The sequence below is a fragment of the Parasteatoda tepidariorum genome, chromosome 9, assembly GCF_043381705.1.
Source record: "Parasteatoda tepidariorum isolate YZ-2023 chromosome 9, CAS_Ptep_4.0, whole genome shotgun sequence".
Classification (NCBI taxonomy): Eukaryota; Metazoa; Arthropoda; class Arachnida; order Araneae; family Theridiidae; genus Parasteatoda; species Parasteatoda tepidariorum.
Genome location: NC_092212.1, coordinates 38227922 through 38243932, shown reverse-complemented (window position 1 = coordinate 38243932; position 16011 = coordinate 38227922). Strand labels below are relative to the sequence as shown.

Here is a 16011-nt window from a genome sequence, read left to right as displayed (position 1 = left end):
CTAAGTTAGTAGCGAGCGAAGCCAGCTTGTTTTGCGAAGCAAACCATATAAGATTGCGTAGCAATTTTCGGGGATTGGCGAGCGTTAGCGAGCAGGGGCGCAGCCCACTAGTAGTACTATAATAAATAACAGAAACTTATGACGAATCCTTTACTTTTTAAGCAAAAGTTATCAATAAGGAAATGTTTCTTTCTTTATAACTTTCTCATGCGGCGATCATCCAATAAAGGAAAAGCTATTTAGTAACTGACAAAATAAATCAGAAACTAAAACAGACAAAATAGTTTTGGTATGCGTTATTTAACATATAAAAAATTTAAAGTAACGAAGCAATTATTGGTTAATATTGGTGTTAATTGGGTGTTAACATAAAATGGATGTTTACAGTATGTACAATTTTTAACGCATGCATTTGCCATAGCACAAAATTACATTTTAGTAAAAATATATGATACTTACATTTGAATCGTGTCGAAAGTTCTTCTACTGTAGTGTGAAATCTGTGAGCAATTTGTTTAATTTTATATGTTCTGAAGCATGTTTGTTGGGAAATATAATTTAAATAAGCTTCACAGATTGTTGTCACCAGAAAAAAAATTTTACGCAAAATTACTAAAATAAAAAATAGAAACCTAGATATCCTATTATTTAATTTTTAAGAAGAATAGATCCAAAACACTTATTTGAGTTCTTCTCATTTGTTGATTATTTGTTGATTATGTTATGGTTAACCAAATGTTATGGTAATTTTTTCCTAACTTCTAATCTCATTAACTAATGCAAGGAATTTTACTTAAATTATAATAGTATAAGAATAATTAAGGTAAAGGATTATAATTATTTTTAACTAGTGGTGTAATATTGTATTTTATCAGTATACAGTTTTAAAATAAATGTATTTAAGTCAGCATAAATTTGTTATTATTTTTTTATAATTTATCTTTACATATTAATCGTGTAGGAAGGCTCTCCCGGTGAGGTACTGAAATATGCAAACAATTTGTTTATTGTAAGTATTTTGAAACATATTTGTTGTGAATTATTTACAACTATCAATGTTCAATTCCGTTGTCTAGTAAATTTGAACAAATCACGGAAGGCAAAGAAATTCGGGGATCAAGTAGTGATACAAACTAGTCTTTGTGGAGGACTTTTTGAAGAAACAAACGCAAATTTGCTTTACATGGAGAGGAAAACCACAAAAACCTTTTATGGTTACCCCGAAGGCAAAGTGATTCTAACCCGTGATTTGTCTATAGCTAATGATATTTCACGTTAGAATTGTGGTAGGAGCGAGCCACGAGCTTTATTCGTATTAACCAGCCACATCTGGGATTCGAATCTGGTCCACCTCATTGGTATGCGAACGTTTTATCCCCTAAGCCACGGCGGCTCTAATTCGTCCTTAGCGATGAATACGTAGACATAATTAGTATAATAAAAAGTTACATATTATATCACATGGTTCCTAAGTAAACAATAATTTAGTAAAAAGAAACAGTCTGTATTTGAACTTTTTCATCTGGTAATCCTCCAGTAAATGAAAACTAATGTAATAACTTACGAAATAAATTACAATGATTTTATTTTTTCTAATGGATGGCACTTTACCGTTCATCGTTACGGAAATGAGGTTCATTTCACGTTACCTAGCATCTTTCAACATAAATCACGGCGTCTAGAAACATTACCCTATCTTGCTTGATATGAGGATCACTAGAGTTCCTGCCCGTGGCAGCGGGCACCCGACTCCTCCATCTGTATTGGGCTTAGTGGCGATCGAGACTAATGGCATATCCCACGAAATAGAGACATTAGACTTAGATTGTAGGAATTTACGGAGTCCCTGCAATCGGAGCGGGCACTCCGCTCCTTCATTTGTAGTAATGCCCATGGGTGACTGTGGTACTGTGGTTAGCAGGTATATCAAGAGAAGTAGCAGAAGTTCTGGTAGACTTTAGACTGGTGGACTTAGAATTTTATTCTGTGTAGTTTCCAACTTCTTAATTTGAGATAGTTTAATGCACCCTCAGGCTGGGCTTTACGTAATATTGGCTTGATAGGCTTATACGTAAGTATTGGCTTGATGCACATGATGTATAAGATTTTCTTGAAATTAAGAGGTATGCGTGAGGAAGAGTCAATAATTGGTCTAAGGCAGCTGTAGGCTGCGTGAGCCTTATTTATTACTTTTTTGATATAAAGATTCTAGGTTAGTCCATTTATTATTAGCCCCAGGTAATTAGCTTGGTTGACAATCGGGATAGTTTTATTAAATAGTGTTACATTATTCTTGATTGTTTTATTTCTCTTTTGTCATCGATTTAACACTAGTTTTGATTTATCTGCATTAGTTAGAATCTGATTGTCTGCACACCAGGTTTCTATATCAGGCATTAGATTATTCATTTTAGTTGTGGCAATATTTGCATTTGAAGATCTGACAGCAGTAGCAGTATCGTCTGCATAATAGGCAATGAGAGGATTTCTTTGAGTGTTGCAGGATGGAAAGTCACTAGCAAATAGTAAGTAATAAAATACTACCTTGCGGTACACCCGCATGTGTATTCCTCTAGGGTGAGAGGTGACCATTAAGGAGGATTTGAAAAGATCTGCTATTTAAATAGGAATCTATAATTTTAATGAGGTTGAAAGGTATTTTTTGATGAATTTATTCAGTTATGAGGTGCTCAATGCCAGACGCGGTCAAAAGCTTTGCTTCATTCTTGAATAAATCATCAATGATGAAATCAATTACGCGTATGAGCTGTTTAGTTGTTGAGAGTTTCTTTCGAAAACCATACTGTTCTTTCGGAATAAAGGTTTTTTTATTAAACAAGTACCAGCCATTGACTATTAGGTCATTAGGCATCTAGCTCTCCAGTACTTCTTAACAATACAGTCAAAGTCCTTCAGGGTAGAGCACGTGTCCAGATGCACAGCAGTCATGGCTTGTCCGGTCTTACATACAAGGCAATCGGATGAAGTAGTCAGCTTGAGGTGAAATAAATGAATATCAAGTAATGGTTCAAGCCTTGTAAGAATGATTCGTTCTAATATTTTTCCTGAAGTAGGCAGGAGACTTATTGGTCGGAAGTTCTCTGGGTGTCTAGAGTCCTTACAATATGATAATGGCATTTCTCCAATTGCTAGGGCAGTAGTTATGATTGAGACATGCATTATGAAAATATCAATAATATCATTGATTTTATTCAAAGGAAGTTTTATCATTATGTTTTATCAGTTGTTTGTGTGATCTTCACCTGGAGATTTTCTGCTACTTAGCTTTTTGATGATTTTATTTATCTCTTCATTTTACACGTTACTGCTGAAATAGTTGTTGTAGATAAGGTTGATTTGGACTTCGTGTTGCTTATTACTAGGAAAGATGTTTAAGGAAAACTGCTTCTCAAAGGTGTCAGCAAATATGTAAATATTTTCGTAATCACTGCATATATTTTTGCTGTTATATGTGATAGGCTTATTTATAACTTTGGCTTATTTTAGTGATTTAGACTTTCTCCATATAGTCTGGTCAGTAATATTTAAGTTGGCGACTTTTTTATGCCAATTTTCGTTTCTATGATTTTCGCGCATGTTTTATATCTCTTTAGTGAGCTTGTTTAATTCTCTTTTCTCAATAGGATTTCTATACTTCTGCCACTGTTTTCTCATGTAGTTTTTGTAGTTAATTGTATTCTTTACATCTTTGGGGTGCTTCTGATAATTATTTGAATCAGTAGTGATAGTCGAAGCTTAATTGAACAAAAATCGTTAATCTATTCATTTGTTTTATTTTTAAAAATTTCTCTTTGTTTTCCTAATGCAATTTACGTGTTTATATTAAAATAAAATCCTTAAAACTGTTGTGTCTAAAGCAAGAAGTTCATAATTTTCTTAGAGGAGGTAATGAATATTATGTGACTTGTACGCATTTTACAATAACAGTTACATATTTTAAATAGGTTAGATCAGTAAATTTGTATGATGAATTTCACTTCCTTTTTTTTTTACTTGTACACATCTACAAAATGTATTTACAAATCATAGCTTTTATTGACGTAGATTAATTATTTGTCTTTTAACATTTGATTTCATTGCAGTAATTTTATTGGTAGTGTCTTTAGATATTATTTTAAAAAGTTATCAGATAATATAAGAATCTTACGCGTTTTTAAATGACAGTTACATGCTTATTTGTATTTAAATAAGTAATAGTTGCATAATGAATACTTTTAATAAACATTTTTGAATTATCACAAAAATAACCTTAGACAAAACAATAAAAAAAATTTATAAAAAAGCCTTTAAATTCGAAATTATTTAAGCCGGGTTTACGAAATTTTGTACCAAAGTCGCACATAATTATCAAAATAGTTGTTAAAGTTTGAAATATTATTGCTAAACTTTTTGGCATAGGGTGAACAAAAACACTATTTTCCGTTTTCAATTTATTGTTTGTCTCTCCAGCCTCTAAAAGTTATGTTCTGCATTGATAAATACGTGGAAATTTTAAAACGTAATCGTTTATCAAGTAATAAAATAATTCTCTAAGTATTTCCTAAAAAGTTTTTAAAAGTAATTAATTTCTCATAAAAGTTTAATTTCTCATGCTTTTTTAATTTTCCATTTTTTTTGTTCAAATCTTATTATCATCATTCAATATTCAATTCTTATTATCCATAGATTTTTTGAATGGAGTAACTCGTATTAATTAGAAAATTTGCTTACCAATGCATTCCGCATTCTTTTGTCCTTTTTTAGCTTCATCTTTGGGTTTGAAACCTTCTTTGCACTCACACGTATACTCTTTCCCATTTGCTTCACATTCCGTATTTTTTCCAGTACAGTCATAGGGTTTGCACTCATAAATATCTTCTAAAAAATGTAAGAAATTTAACAAAAAAATATTATAAAGAAAATTAATAACTTTTAAATGATACGACTCCCTAAATAACCTTTTACAGAGACTTTTCTTAAAGTCTTAAAGTCCCTAGCGTTGAAAAGAAAATTAGTCACTGTCGCATTTAAAATTCAATTCTATCAAGCAAACGCAGATCTTTACTTACGTGTCACGATACTTGCGAAATCTTTTTTTTTTTTAATCCAACTACAAAGATGTCTAAGAAACAAAACATTGTTTCATTTGTTTTAAATGTTATTCATTGTCATCAATAGACTTAATAACTAATATTTCAAAACAAAATAAAAGGTAAAATGATAAAAAGTTTGATATGAAAGAGCAGAAATGATTGATTAAAAGAAACCAATTCACGTAAAACTAATCTACATATAATTTTATTTAATCTTATTATTTGAGCAGGTTCCGCAATAGCTCAAAACTTTATTTAAATTTTAGCAAAATTTCAAAATGAACAAAGTAAAGAGATACACTTTATTAGCAAAGAATGATTATCTATGCATTTACTTCATTTTTTTATCTTTTTCTTCGGTATCCTGATACATTTTGCAAGTTTATATTAAAATAAAATTCTCAAAACTGTTTTGTGTAAAGGAAGATGTTCATAATTTTTTTAAAGGAGGTGTTAGATATCATGTAAAACTTACTTGTTTTGAAATAACAGTTACATGCTTTAGTTCTGTTTAGATGAGTAAAAATTGTATGAGTAGATTAATTAATTTGTCTTCGCATATTTAGTTTCTTAATAAAAGGAAAGACTAAGATCTTACTTTAAGAGGTATTAATCAAGTCAGTTTTGACTTGTGCTTCAGAGACATGAACTTTAACAAAAAGGGGAGAGAAGTTATTAGCAACCTTCGAAACGAAGGTCCTACGAACCATCTTTGGCCCTATACTCGATAACGACAACTGTAGGAAAAGATATAATTTTGAAATATATAGAATCTTTGATGGCGATGATCTCATTAAATCTATTAAATTAAGTAGAATGAGATGGGCCGGGCATGTAGTGAGAATGAGCCCAGAACGAACAGCATTGAGAGTCTCTAATGCAACCCCCTCCAATAAAAGGCTAAGAGAAAGGCCCAAAAAGAGATGGAAGGACTGTGTGGATGAGGATTTTGCCATCCTGAAAGTAAAGAACTGGAAAACAATTGCTGGGAGAAGGGCAGAAAGGGAAAAGCTTCTGAGGAAGGCCCAGGCTCACAAAGGGTTGTCGTGCCAATGCTGATGATGAATATTTAGTTTCATTAATGTAATTTTATTTCTAGCTATTTTAGATATCATTTATATGAGTTATTAGATATTATGTGATTCTAACGCTTCTTTAAATGACAGTTACATGATTAATTTTATTTAGACGAATAACGGTTGCATAATGAATAATATTTAGCTAAATATTTATAAATTATCACAAAAATAACGTTAGACAGAAAAGAAATTTTTAAATGCCTTTATATCTAAAAATACTTAAGCTACGTAGAAAAACTTTGCTGTAATTAATTATTGCACATAATAATTAAAATAGTTATTACAAGATTCAAATTTATTCCTCCACTTTTTGGCATATGTTGTACAAAAACACTATTTTGCGTATTTAATTTATAGTTAGTCCCTCAAACTTCTTCTAAAGGCTATGTACTTTATTCATAATTATGTGAAATCGCAAAACCTTATTACTGATTCATTGATAAAAAAAATTCTCTAAGTATTTTTTGGGGAAATTCAAAGAATGTGTTAGTATAGTAGTGTTTCCGTTGTTTCGTCCAACCCCTCTATGTAAATATATGTAAAAATACAAATATTATTTCATAAATGTATTGAAACGAAAATAACATATAAGATCTCTTCCATGCAAAAACATAATATTTCATGTTTTTTTTAAATTTTTCATTTGTTTATTCAAATCTTATGATCCTCATTTAATATTTAATTCTTATTATCCGCAGATTTTTTTTTAAATTTTGGAAAGGAATAACTCTTAATGATTAGAAGTTTTGCTTACCAATGCATTCTGCATCCCATTGCCCCTTTTTAGCATCATCTTTGGGTTTGAAACCTTCTTTGCACTCACAAGTATACTCCTTCCCATTTGCCTCACATTCCGTATTTTGTCCAGTACAGTCATAGGGTTTACATTCATAAATATCTTCTAAAAAATGAAAAAATTTAACAAAAAAAGTAATAATAACTTTTAAATGATACGACTCCCTAAATAACCCTGTTACAGAGACTTTTTATAATGTCTTTAATACGATTTTTACAACTGCCTAGCGTTGAAAGGAAAATTAGTCGCTGTCACATTTAAAATTAAGTTCGATCAAGTAAAAGCAGATCTTCACTTATGTGTCACGATACATGCGAAATCTTCTTTTTTTTAATCCAACTACAAAAATGTCTAAGAAGCTATTAATTCATTTAAGCATTATTTCATTTGCTTTAAATGTTATTCATTGTCATCAATAGACATAATAATTAAAGTTTCAAAACAAAATAAAAGGTAAAATGATAAAAAGTTTGATATGAAAGGGCAGAAATGATTGATTAAAAGAAAGCAATTCACGTAAAACTACTCTACATGTAATTCTTTTTAATCTTATTATTTGAGCAGGTTCAGCAGTAGCTCAAAACTTTATTTTAATTTTAACAAATTCTCAAAATGAACAAAGTTAAAAGATTCCCTTTATTAACAAAGATTGATCATCTATGCATTTACTTCATTTTTTAATCTTTTTCTTCGGTATCCTGATACATTTTACGAGTTTATATTAAAATAAAATCCTCGAAACTGTTTTGTGTAAAGGAAGAAGTTCAGAGTTTTTTTAAAGGAGGTATTGGATATCATGTGAAACTTACTTGTTTTGTAATAGCAGTTACATGCTTTAGTTCTGTTTAGATGAGTAAAAATTGTATAATGAATTACACTTCCTCGTTTTTACTGGTAAACTCTTTATACAAAAAATCAGAATTTTTTTACAAGTTACAGATGTTATTGATGTAGATTAATTAATTTGTCGTTTAATATTTAATTTCAAAACTGAAATTTTATTTCTAACTACTTAAGATATTATTTATATGAATTATTAGACATTATGTGATTCTAACGGTTTTTTAAATGACAGTTACATGATTAGTTTTATTTAGACGAGTAATGGTTGCATAATGAATAATATTTTGATAAATATTTTTAAATTATCACAAAAATAACGTTAGACAGAAAAATATTTTAAATGCCTTTGTATCTAAAAATATTTAAGCTACGTAGACAAACTTTGCTGTAATTAATTATTGCACATAATAATTAAAATAGTTTTCAAATTTATTCCTCCACTTTTTGGCATATGTTGTACAAAAACACTATTTTCCGTGTTTAATTTATTGTTAGTCCCTCAAACTTCTAAAGGCTTTATTACTTTATTCATAATTATGTGAAATCGGAAAACCTTATTACTGATTCATTGATAAAAAAATTCTCTAAGTATTTTTTGGGGAAATTCAAAAAATGTGTTAGTATAGTAGTGTTTCCGTTGTTTCGTCCAACCCCTCTATGTAAATATATGCTAAAATACATATATTATTTTATAAATGTATTGAAACGACAATAATATATAAGATCTCTTCCATGCGAAAACATAATATTTCATGTTTTTTTTTTAATTTTTCATTTGTTTATTCAAATCTTATGATCCTCATTCAATATTTAATTCTTATTATCCGCAGATTTTTTTTTAAATTTTGGAAAGGAATAACTCTTAATGATTAGAAGTTTTGCTTACCAATGCATTCTGCATCCCATTGCCCCTTTTTAGCTTCATCTTTGGGTTTGAAACCTTCTTTGCACTCACAAGTATACTCCTTCCCATTTGCCTCACATTCCGTATTTTGTCCAGTACAGTCATAGGGTTTACATTCATAAATATCTTCTAAAAAATGAAAAAATTTAACAAAAAAAGTAATAATAACTTTTAAATGATACGACTCCCTAAATAACCCTGTTACAGAGACTTTTTATAATGTCTTTAATACGATTTTTACAACTGCCTAGCGTTGAAAGGAAAATTAGTCGCTGTCACATTTAAAATTAAGTTCGATCAAGTAAAAGCAGATCTTCACTTATGTGTCACGATACATGCGAAATCTTCTTTTTTTTAATCCAACTACAAAAATGTCTAAGAAGCTATTAATTCATTTAAGCATTATTTCATTTGCTTTAAATGTTATTCATTGTCATCAATAGACATAATAATTAAAGTTTCAAAACAAAATAAAAGGTAAAATGATAAAAAGTTTGATATGAAAGGGCAGAAATGATTGATTAAAAGAAAGCAATTCACGTAAAACTACTCTACATGTAATTCTTTTTAATCTTATTATTTGAGCAGGTTCAGCAGTAGCTCAAAACTTTATTTTAATTTTAACAAATTCTCAAAATGAACAAAGTAAAAAGATTCCCTTTATTAACAAAGATTGATCATCTATGCATTTTTTCATCTTTTTCCTCGGTATCCTGATACATTTTACGAGTTCATATTAAAATAAAATCCTCGAAACTGCTTTGTGTAACGGAAGAAGTTCAGAATTTTTTTAAAGGAGGTATTGGATATTATGTGAAACTTACTTGTTTTGTAATAACAGTTACATGCTTTAGTTCTGTTTAGATGAGTAAAAGTTGTATAATGAATTGCACTTCCTCGTTTTTACTGGTAAACTTTTTATACAAAAATCAAAATTTATTTACAAGTTACAGATGTTATTGATGTAGATTAATTAATTTGTCTTTTAATATTTAATTTCATTGCTGAAATTTTATTTCTAGCTGCTTAAGATATTATTTATGTGAATTATTAGATATTATGTGATTCTAACGCTTTTTGAAATGACAGTTACATGATTAATTTTATTTAGACGAGTAATAGTTGTATAATGAATAATATTTTGTTAAATATTTTTAAATTATCACAAAAATAACGTTAGACAGAAAAGAAAAATTTAAATGCCTATATATCTAAAAATATATAAGCTTCGTTGTACAAACTTTGTTGTAATTATTGCACATAATAATAAAAACCTCTAAAAGCTTTTTACTTCATTGATAATTATGTGAAATCGTAAAATCGTATTACTGTTTCATTCATAAAACAATTCTCTAAGTATTTTTGGGGGAAATTCAAGGCATGTGTTAGTATATTATTGTTTTAGTTATTTCGTCCGACCCCTGTATGTAAATATATATATATATATATATATATATTTCTCTCTCTAAAATATAAAAAGTCATTTTATAATTTCTACAGACTTAAGTACCAACTACAGAATTTGGTAATGATGCAACTGCTTTCTCTTCATTAAGTCCATTAATTTTAACATGGTCCTCNTTCATTTGTTTATTCAAATCTTATGATCCTCATTCAATATTTAATTCTTATTATCCATAGATTTTTTTTTTAAAATTTGGAAAGGAATAACTCTTAATGATGAGAAGTTTTGCTTACCAATGCATTCTGCATCCCATTGCCCTTTTTTAGCTTCATCTTTGGGTACGAAACCTTCTTTGCACTCACAAGTATACTCTTTCCCATTTGCTTCACATTCCGTATTTTGTCCAGTACAGTCATAGGGTTTGCACTCATAAATATCTTCTAAAAAATGTGAGAAATTAAAAAGGTATTATAAAGAAAATTCATAACTTTCAAATAATACGACTCCCTAAAAAACCTTTTGCAGAGACTTTTTTTAAAGTCTCTAATACGAAGTTTAGAATACCCTAGCGTTGAAAAGAAAATTAATCGCTGTCACATTTAAAATTAAATTCGATCAAGCATCTGCAGATCTTTGCTTACGTGTCCCAGTACTTGCAAACCTTTTTTTTTATCGAACTACAAAAATACCAAAAACGGAAAACATTATTTCACTTGTTTTTAATCTTATACATTTTCATCAATAGACTTAGTAATTAATGTTTTAAACCAAAATAAAAGGTAAAATTGAATACAAAGGTTGATATAAAGGGGCAGAAACAATTGATTAAAAGAAACCAATTCACGTAAAACTGCGCTACATATAATTCTATTAACTCTTATTATTTGAGCAGGTTTAGCAGTAGTTCAAAACTTTATTTTAATTTCTACAAATTTTCAAAATGAACAAAGTAAAGAGATGCATTTATTAACAAAAATCATTCATCTTAGCATTTATTTCCCTTTTTTTTAATCTTTTTCTTTGTTTTCCTGATACATTTTACAAGTTTATATTGAAATAAAATCCTTAAAACTGTTGTGTCTGAAGCAATAATTTCATGATTTATTTAGAGGAGGTATTGGATATTATGCAAGTCTTGCGCATTTTCAAACAACAGTTACATGTTTAAGTTATGATAGATCAGAAAATTTGTATAAGGAGTTTCATGTCCGTTTTTCTTCTTGTACACATTCTATACAAATCAAAATTTATTTACAAATTATAGCTTTTATGGAAGTAGATTATTTAATTTGACTTTTGACATTTGATTTCATTGCTGTAATTTCATTAGTAGTGTTTTTAGATATTAATTAAAAGAGGAATTGTATAATATGCGACTCTTACGCGTTTTTAAATTAGAGTTACATGTTTATTTTTTTTAAATGAGTAATAGTTGCATGATGAATAATTTTTGACGCATTTTTAAATTATCACAAAAATAACGTTAGACGTTATTAATCTTTGTTTTCGTTTTCGTGATACATTTTACGAGTTTATACAGAAATAAAATTCTTAATACTGTTGTGTCTAAAGCAAGAAGTTCATAATTTTTTAGAGGAGGTATTGGATATTGTGTGACCATTACGCATTTTCAAACAAATGTTACATGTTTTAGTTATGTAAGATCAGTAAATTTGTATTAGGAATTTCACGTCCTTTTTTTTCTTGTACACATTTTATACAAATCAAAATTTATTTATAAATTAGAGCTTTAAATGATGTAGGATTAATTAATTTGCCTTTTAACATTTGATTTCATTGCTGTAATTTTATTAGTAGTGCTTTTAGATATTACTTAAAGGAGATAAAAGATAATATATGACACTTAAGCGTTTTTAAATGACAGTTACATGCCTATTTCTATTTAAATTAGTAATAGTTGCATAATCAATAATTTTCTAAAACATTTTTAAATTATCACAAAAATAACGTTAGGCAAAAAATAATAATTTTTTTTCATAAAAATGTCCTTATATCCAAAAATATTTAAGGTGGGTTTACGAAATGTTGTGCCATAGTCGCACCTATTAATCAATATATTTGCTACACCTTTTAGCTTAGGGTGTACAAAAGCACTATTTTCCGTTTTAAATTTATTGTTAGTCCCTCAAGCCATTGAAAGCTATGTTCTTCATTCATAACATAGTTTTTAAGGGTTATTGTTAGTTATAGCTCGGTTTCAATTATATGAAATCAAAAAACGTAATCGCTTATTAATTAATAAAATAATTCTCCAAGTATTTTTGAAATTGTTTTACAAGTGTAAGTAGACGGTAATAATAAATAAGATCTTTTCCATGATAAAACATAATTTCTCACGTTTTTTTTAATCTTTCATTTATTTATTCAAATCTTATTATCCTTATTCAAATAATTGATTCTTATTATCCATAGATATTTTTTAAATTTTGGAACGGAACGTCGTATTAATTAGAAGTTTTGCTTACCAATGCATTCCGCATTTTTTCGCCCTTTTTTATCTTCATCTTTCGGTCTGAAACCTTCTACGCACTCACAAATATACCCGTTATCATTCGCTACACATTCGGTATTTTTTCCAATACAGTCAGTGTCTTTGCACTCATGAATTATTTCTAAAAGATGTAAGAAAATTTTTAAAAAGAAGATTAAAAATAAATCATGACACGTAAATAATACGACTCCCCAAAAAACTTTTTACAGAGCCTTTTCCTTTTTTTTTAAAAAAATCATAATTTTTTGGAAGAGGTATTGGATATTAAGTGACTTACGCATTTTTAAATAAAAATTACATGTTTTAGTTATGTTAGATGAGTAAGAGTTGTATGGTGAATCACATTTCCTTTTTTTCACTTGTAAACATTTATACAAAAATCGAAATATATTAACAACTCTTATTGGTGCAAATTATTTACTTACTTTTTTAATATTAATTTCATTACTGTAATTTTATTAGGAGTCATTTTAGATATTATTTAGATGAATTATTAGATATTATGTGATTCTTACGCGTTTTTAAATGACAGTTACATGTTTATTTTCAGTTAGATGAGTAATAGTTGCATAATGAATAATTTTATTAAATATTTTTAAACTATCGCATCAATAATGTTAGACAAAAAAATAATTTCTTTTTGGAAAAACCCCCTTATATCCAAAAATCCTTCAGCCAGGTTTACGTATTTTGTGCCATAAATGTACATAATAATAAAAATAATTGTTACAAGTTGCAATGCTGGACTTTTTGGCATATGGTGCACAAAATCACTATTTTCCGCTTTTAATTTATTGTTAGTCCTTCTAACGTCTAAAAGCTATGTTCGTCATCAATAATTCTCTAAGAAATTTTAAGAATATTTTGAAAGTGTATGTAAATTACAAAAATAAATTTCAGGAGAAAACGTAATTTCTCATGGTTTTTGAATTTTTATTTGTTTATTCAATACTTATAATCATCATTCAAATAATTGATTCTTATTATCCATAGATTTTTTTTAAATTTTGGAAGGGAATATCTCGTATTATTTAGAAGTTTTGCTTACCAATGCATTCCGCATTCTTTTGTCCTCTTTTAGCTTCATCTTCCGGTCTAAAACCTTCTATGCACTCACAAGTATACTTGTTGCCATACGCTACACATTCTGTATTTTTTCCAGTACAGTCAGTGTCTTTGCACTCATGAATTATTTCTAAAAGATGTAAGAAAATTTTTAAAAAGAAGGTGAAAAAAATTCATGACACTTAAATAATACGACTCAATTAATAACTTTTTACAGAGCCATTTTTTTTTACTTTTTAATACGCAGTTTCAAACCACCTGTCCATTAAAAAGAAAATCAAGCACTGTCCCATTTAAAATTATGTTTTTTCAAGTAAACGCAAATATTTACTTACGTGTCACGGTATTTTCAAGTCCTTTTTTTTAATGCAACTACAAAATTGTCTAAGAAGCAGAACATTATTTTATTTGTTATTTGTTGTCATCCCTAGATTTTATAATTAATGTTTCAATACAAAATAAAAGATAAAAAGCTAAAAAGGTTGATACAAGAGGACAGAAAAAATTGATTAAAGGATACCAATTCACGTAAAACTGCGCTGCATATAATTCTATTAACTCTTATTATTTGATCAGGTTCAGAAGTAATTCAAAACTTTATTTTAATTTCAAACATTTTTCAAAATGATCAAAGCAAAAAGATGCATTTATTAACGAATATCATTCATCCTTTCATTTATTTCATTTTTTTAATATTTTTCGTTGTTTTCCTGATACATTTCAAGAATTTGTATTAAAATAATATCCTTGAAACTGTGGTATCTAAGGAAAGAAGTTCATATTTTTTTATAGGAGGTTTCGGATATTATGTGACTCTTACGCATTTTCAAATAACAGGTTCATGTTTTAATTATGTTGCATCAGAAAAATTTGTTTGATGAAATACACGTCCTTTAATTTTATTTGAACACATTTTATACAATCAAATTTTATTTAAAAATTATGGCTCTTATGATGAAGATTAACTAATTTGTCTTTTAAAATATATTTCATCGCTGTAATTTAATTAGTAGTGTTTTTAGATATTATTTAAAGGAGGTATTGTATAATGTACGACCCTGATGCGTTTTTAAATGAGATTTACATGTTTATCTTTTTTAAATAAGTAATAGTTGCATAATGAATAATTTTTGAAGCATTTTTAAATTATCGGAAAATAATATTAGACACAAAAATAATTTTTTAATAAAAATGCCCTTATATCCAAAAATATTTAAGCCAAGATTAGGAAATTTTGTGCCATAGTCACACATAATAACGAAGTTAGTTGTTACAATTTACAAAATTTATTGCTACACTTTTTGGCATAGGTTGTACAAAAACTCTATTTTCTGTTTTTAATTTATTGTTAGTTCTTCTAACCTCTAAAAGCCATTTTCTTCAATGATAATTATGTGAAATCGAAAAACGTAATAGCTCATTAATTGATAAAATAAATCTCTAAGTATTTTTTAAGAATATTTTAAAAGTGTAAGTAAATGAAAATAATATATAATATCTTTTTCACGACAAAACGTAATTTCTCATGTTTTTTTAATTTTTCACTTTTTTATTCAATACTTATAATCCTCATTCAAATATTTAATTCTTATTATACCTTGATTTTTTTTTCAATTTTGGAAAGGAATGTCTGATTTAAATGAGAAGCTTTGCTTACCAATGCAATCCGCATCCTTTAGTCCTTTCTTTGCTTCATCTTTTGGTCTAAATCCTTCTAAGCACTCACAATTATAATAGATACCATTTGCTGCACATTTTGTATTTTTTCCTGTACAGTCAGTATATTTGCACTCATGAATTATTTCTAGAAAATGCACGAAATTTTAGAAAAATTAAAATAAAAAAAGTTCATAACTTTTAAATTATACAGGTCACTCCCTTAAATTACGCAGATTTATTGCCCATCAAACCTCAATAAGCGAAGTGCTTCTATAATAGTTATGTAAAATCGCAAAACCTTACTCTGATTAATTTATAAAAGCAATTCGCTAAGTATTTTTTGGGGAAAATTAAAGAAAGTGTTAGTACAGTTTTGTTTCGGTTATTTTGTCCATACTCTGTATATATATATGGGTCATTCTCACAAAAACAGTCATTTTCATGTCCCCAGTATATTTTATGTTTGTTTTACAGCTTACGAAAAAAAATTCATTGAAAGTGTCTTTCAGAATGCAAGCTAACAAAATAATAAAAATAAAATTATCAATTTTTATTTTTTATTTATTTTAGGTAATTAAAATATACCAATATGTCATTCCCTCACTTGTCCCCACTGCTGATTTAAAAAAAGAAAAAAATTGTTTCTGAAATAAGA

General features: G+C 28.1%; 1 protein-coding gene across 4 annotated transcripts in view; it reads right to left on the bottom strand.

Moving 5' to 3' along the window:
• LOC107444592 (fibropellin-1-like) overlaps positions 1–16011 on the bottom strand; it is a 65178-nt gene that overhangs the window by 34223 nt on the left and 14944 nt on the right. For 2 of the 4 annotated variants that reach the window (XM_071185233.1, XM_071185232.1), the window contains 7 exons: positions 15355–15501; positions 13681–13827; positions 12607–12753; positions 10414–10560; positions 8698–8844; positions 6927–7073; positions 4732–4878 (listed from right to left, as the gene is read on the bottom strand). In XM_071185233.1, the coding sequence (XP_071041334.1) occupies positions 4732–4878; positions 6927–7073; positions 8698–8844; positions 10414–10560; positions 12607–12753; positions 13681–13827; positions 15355–15501 (1029 nt within the window). The remainder of the gene's footprint in view (positions 1–4731; positions 4879–6926; positions 7074–8697; positions 8845–10413; positions 10561–12606; positions 12754–13680; positions 13828–15354; positions 15502–16011) is intronic. The other 2 variants (XM_071185234.1, XM_071185235.1) reach the window with 2 other exon arrangements.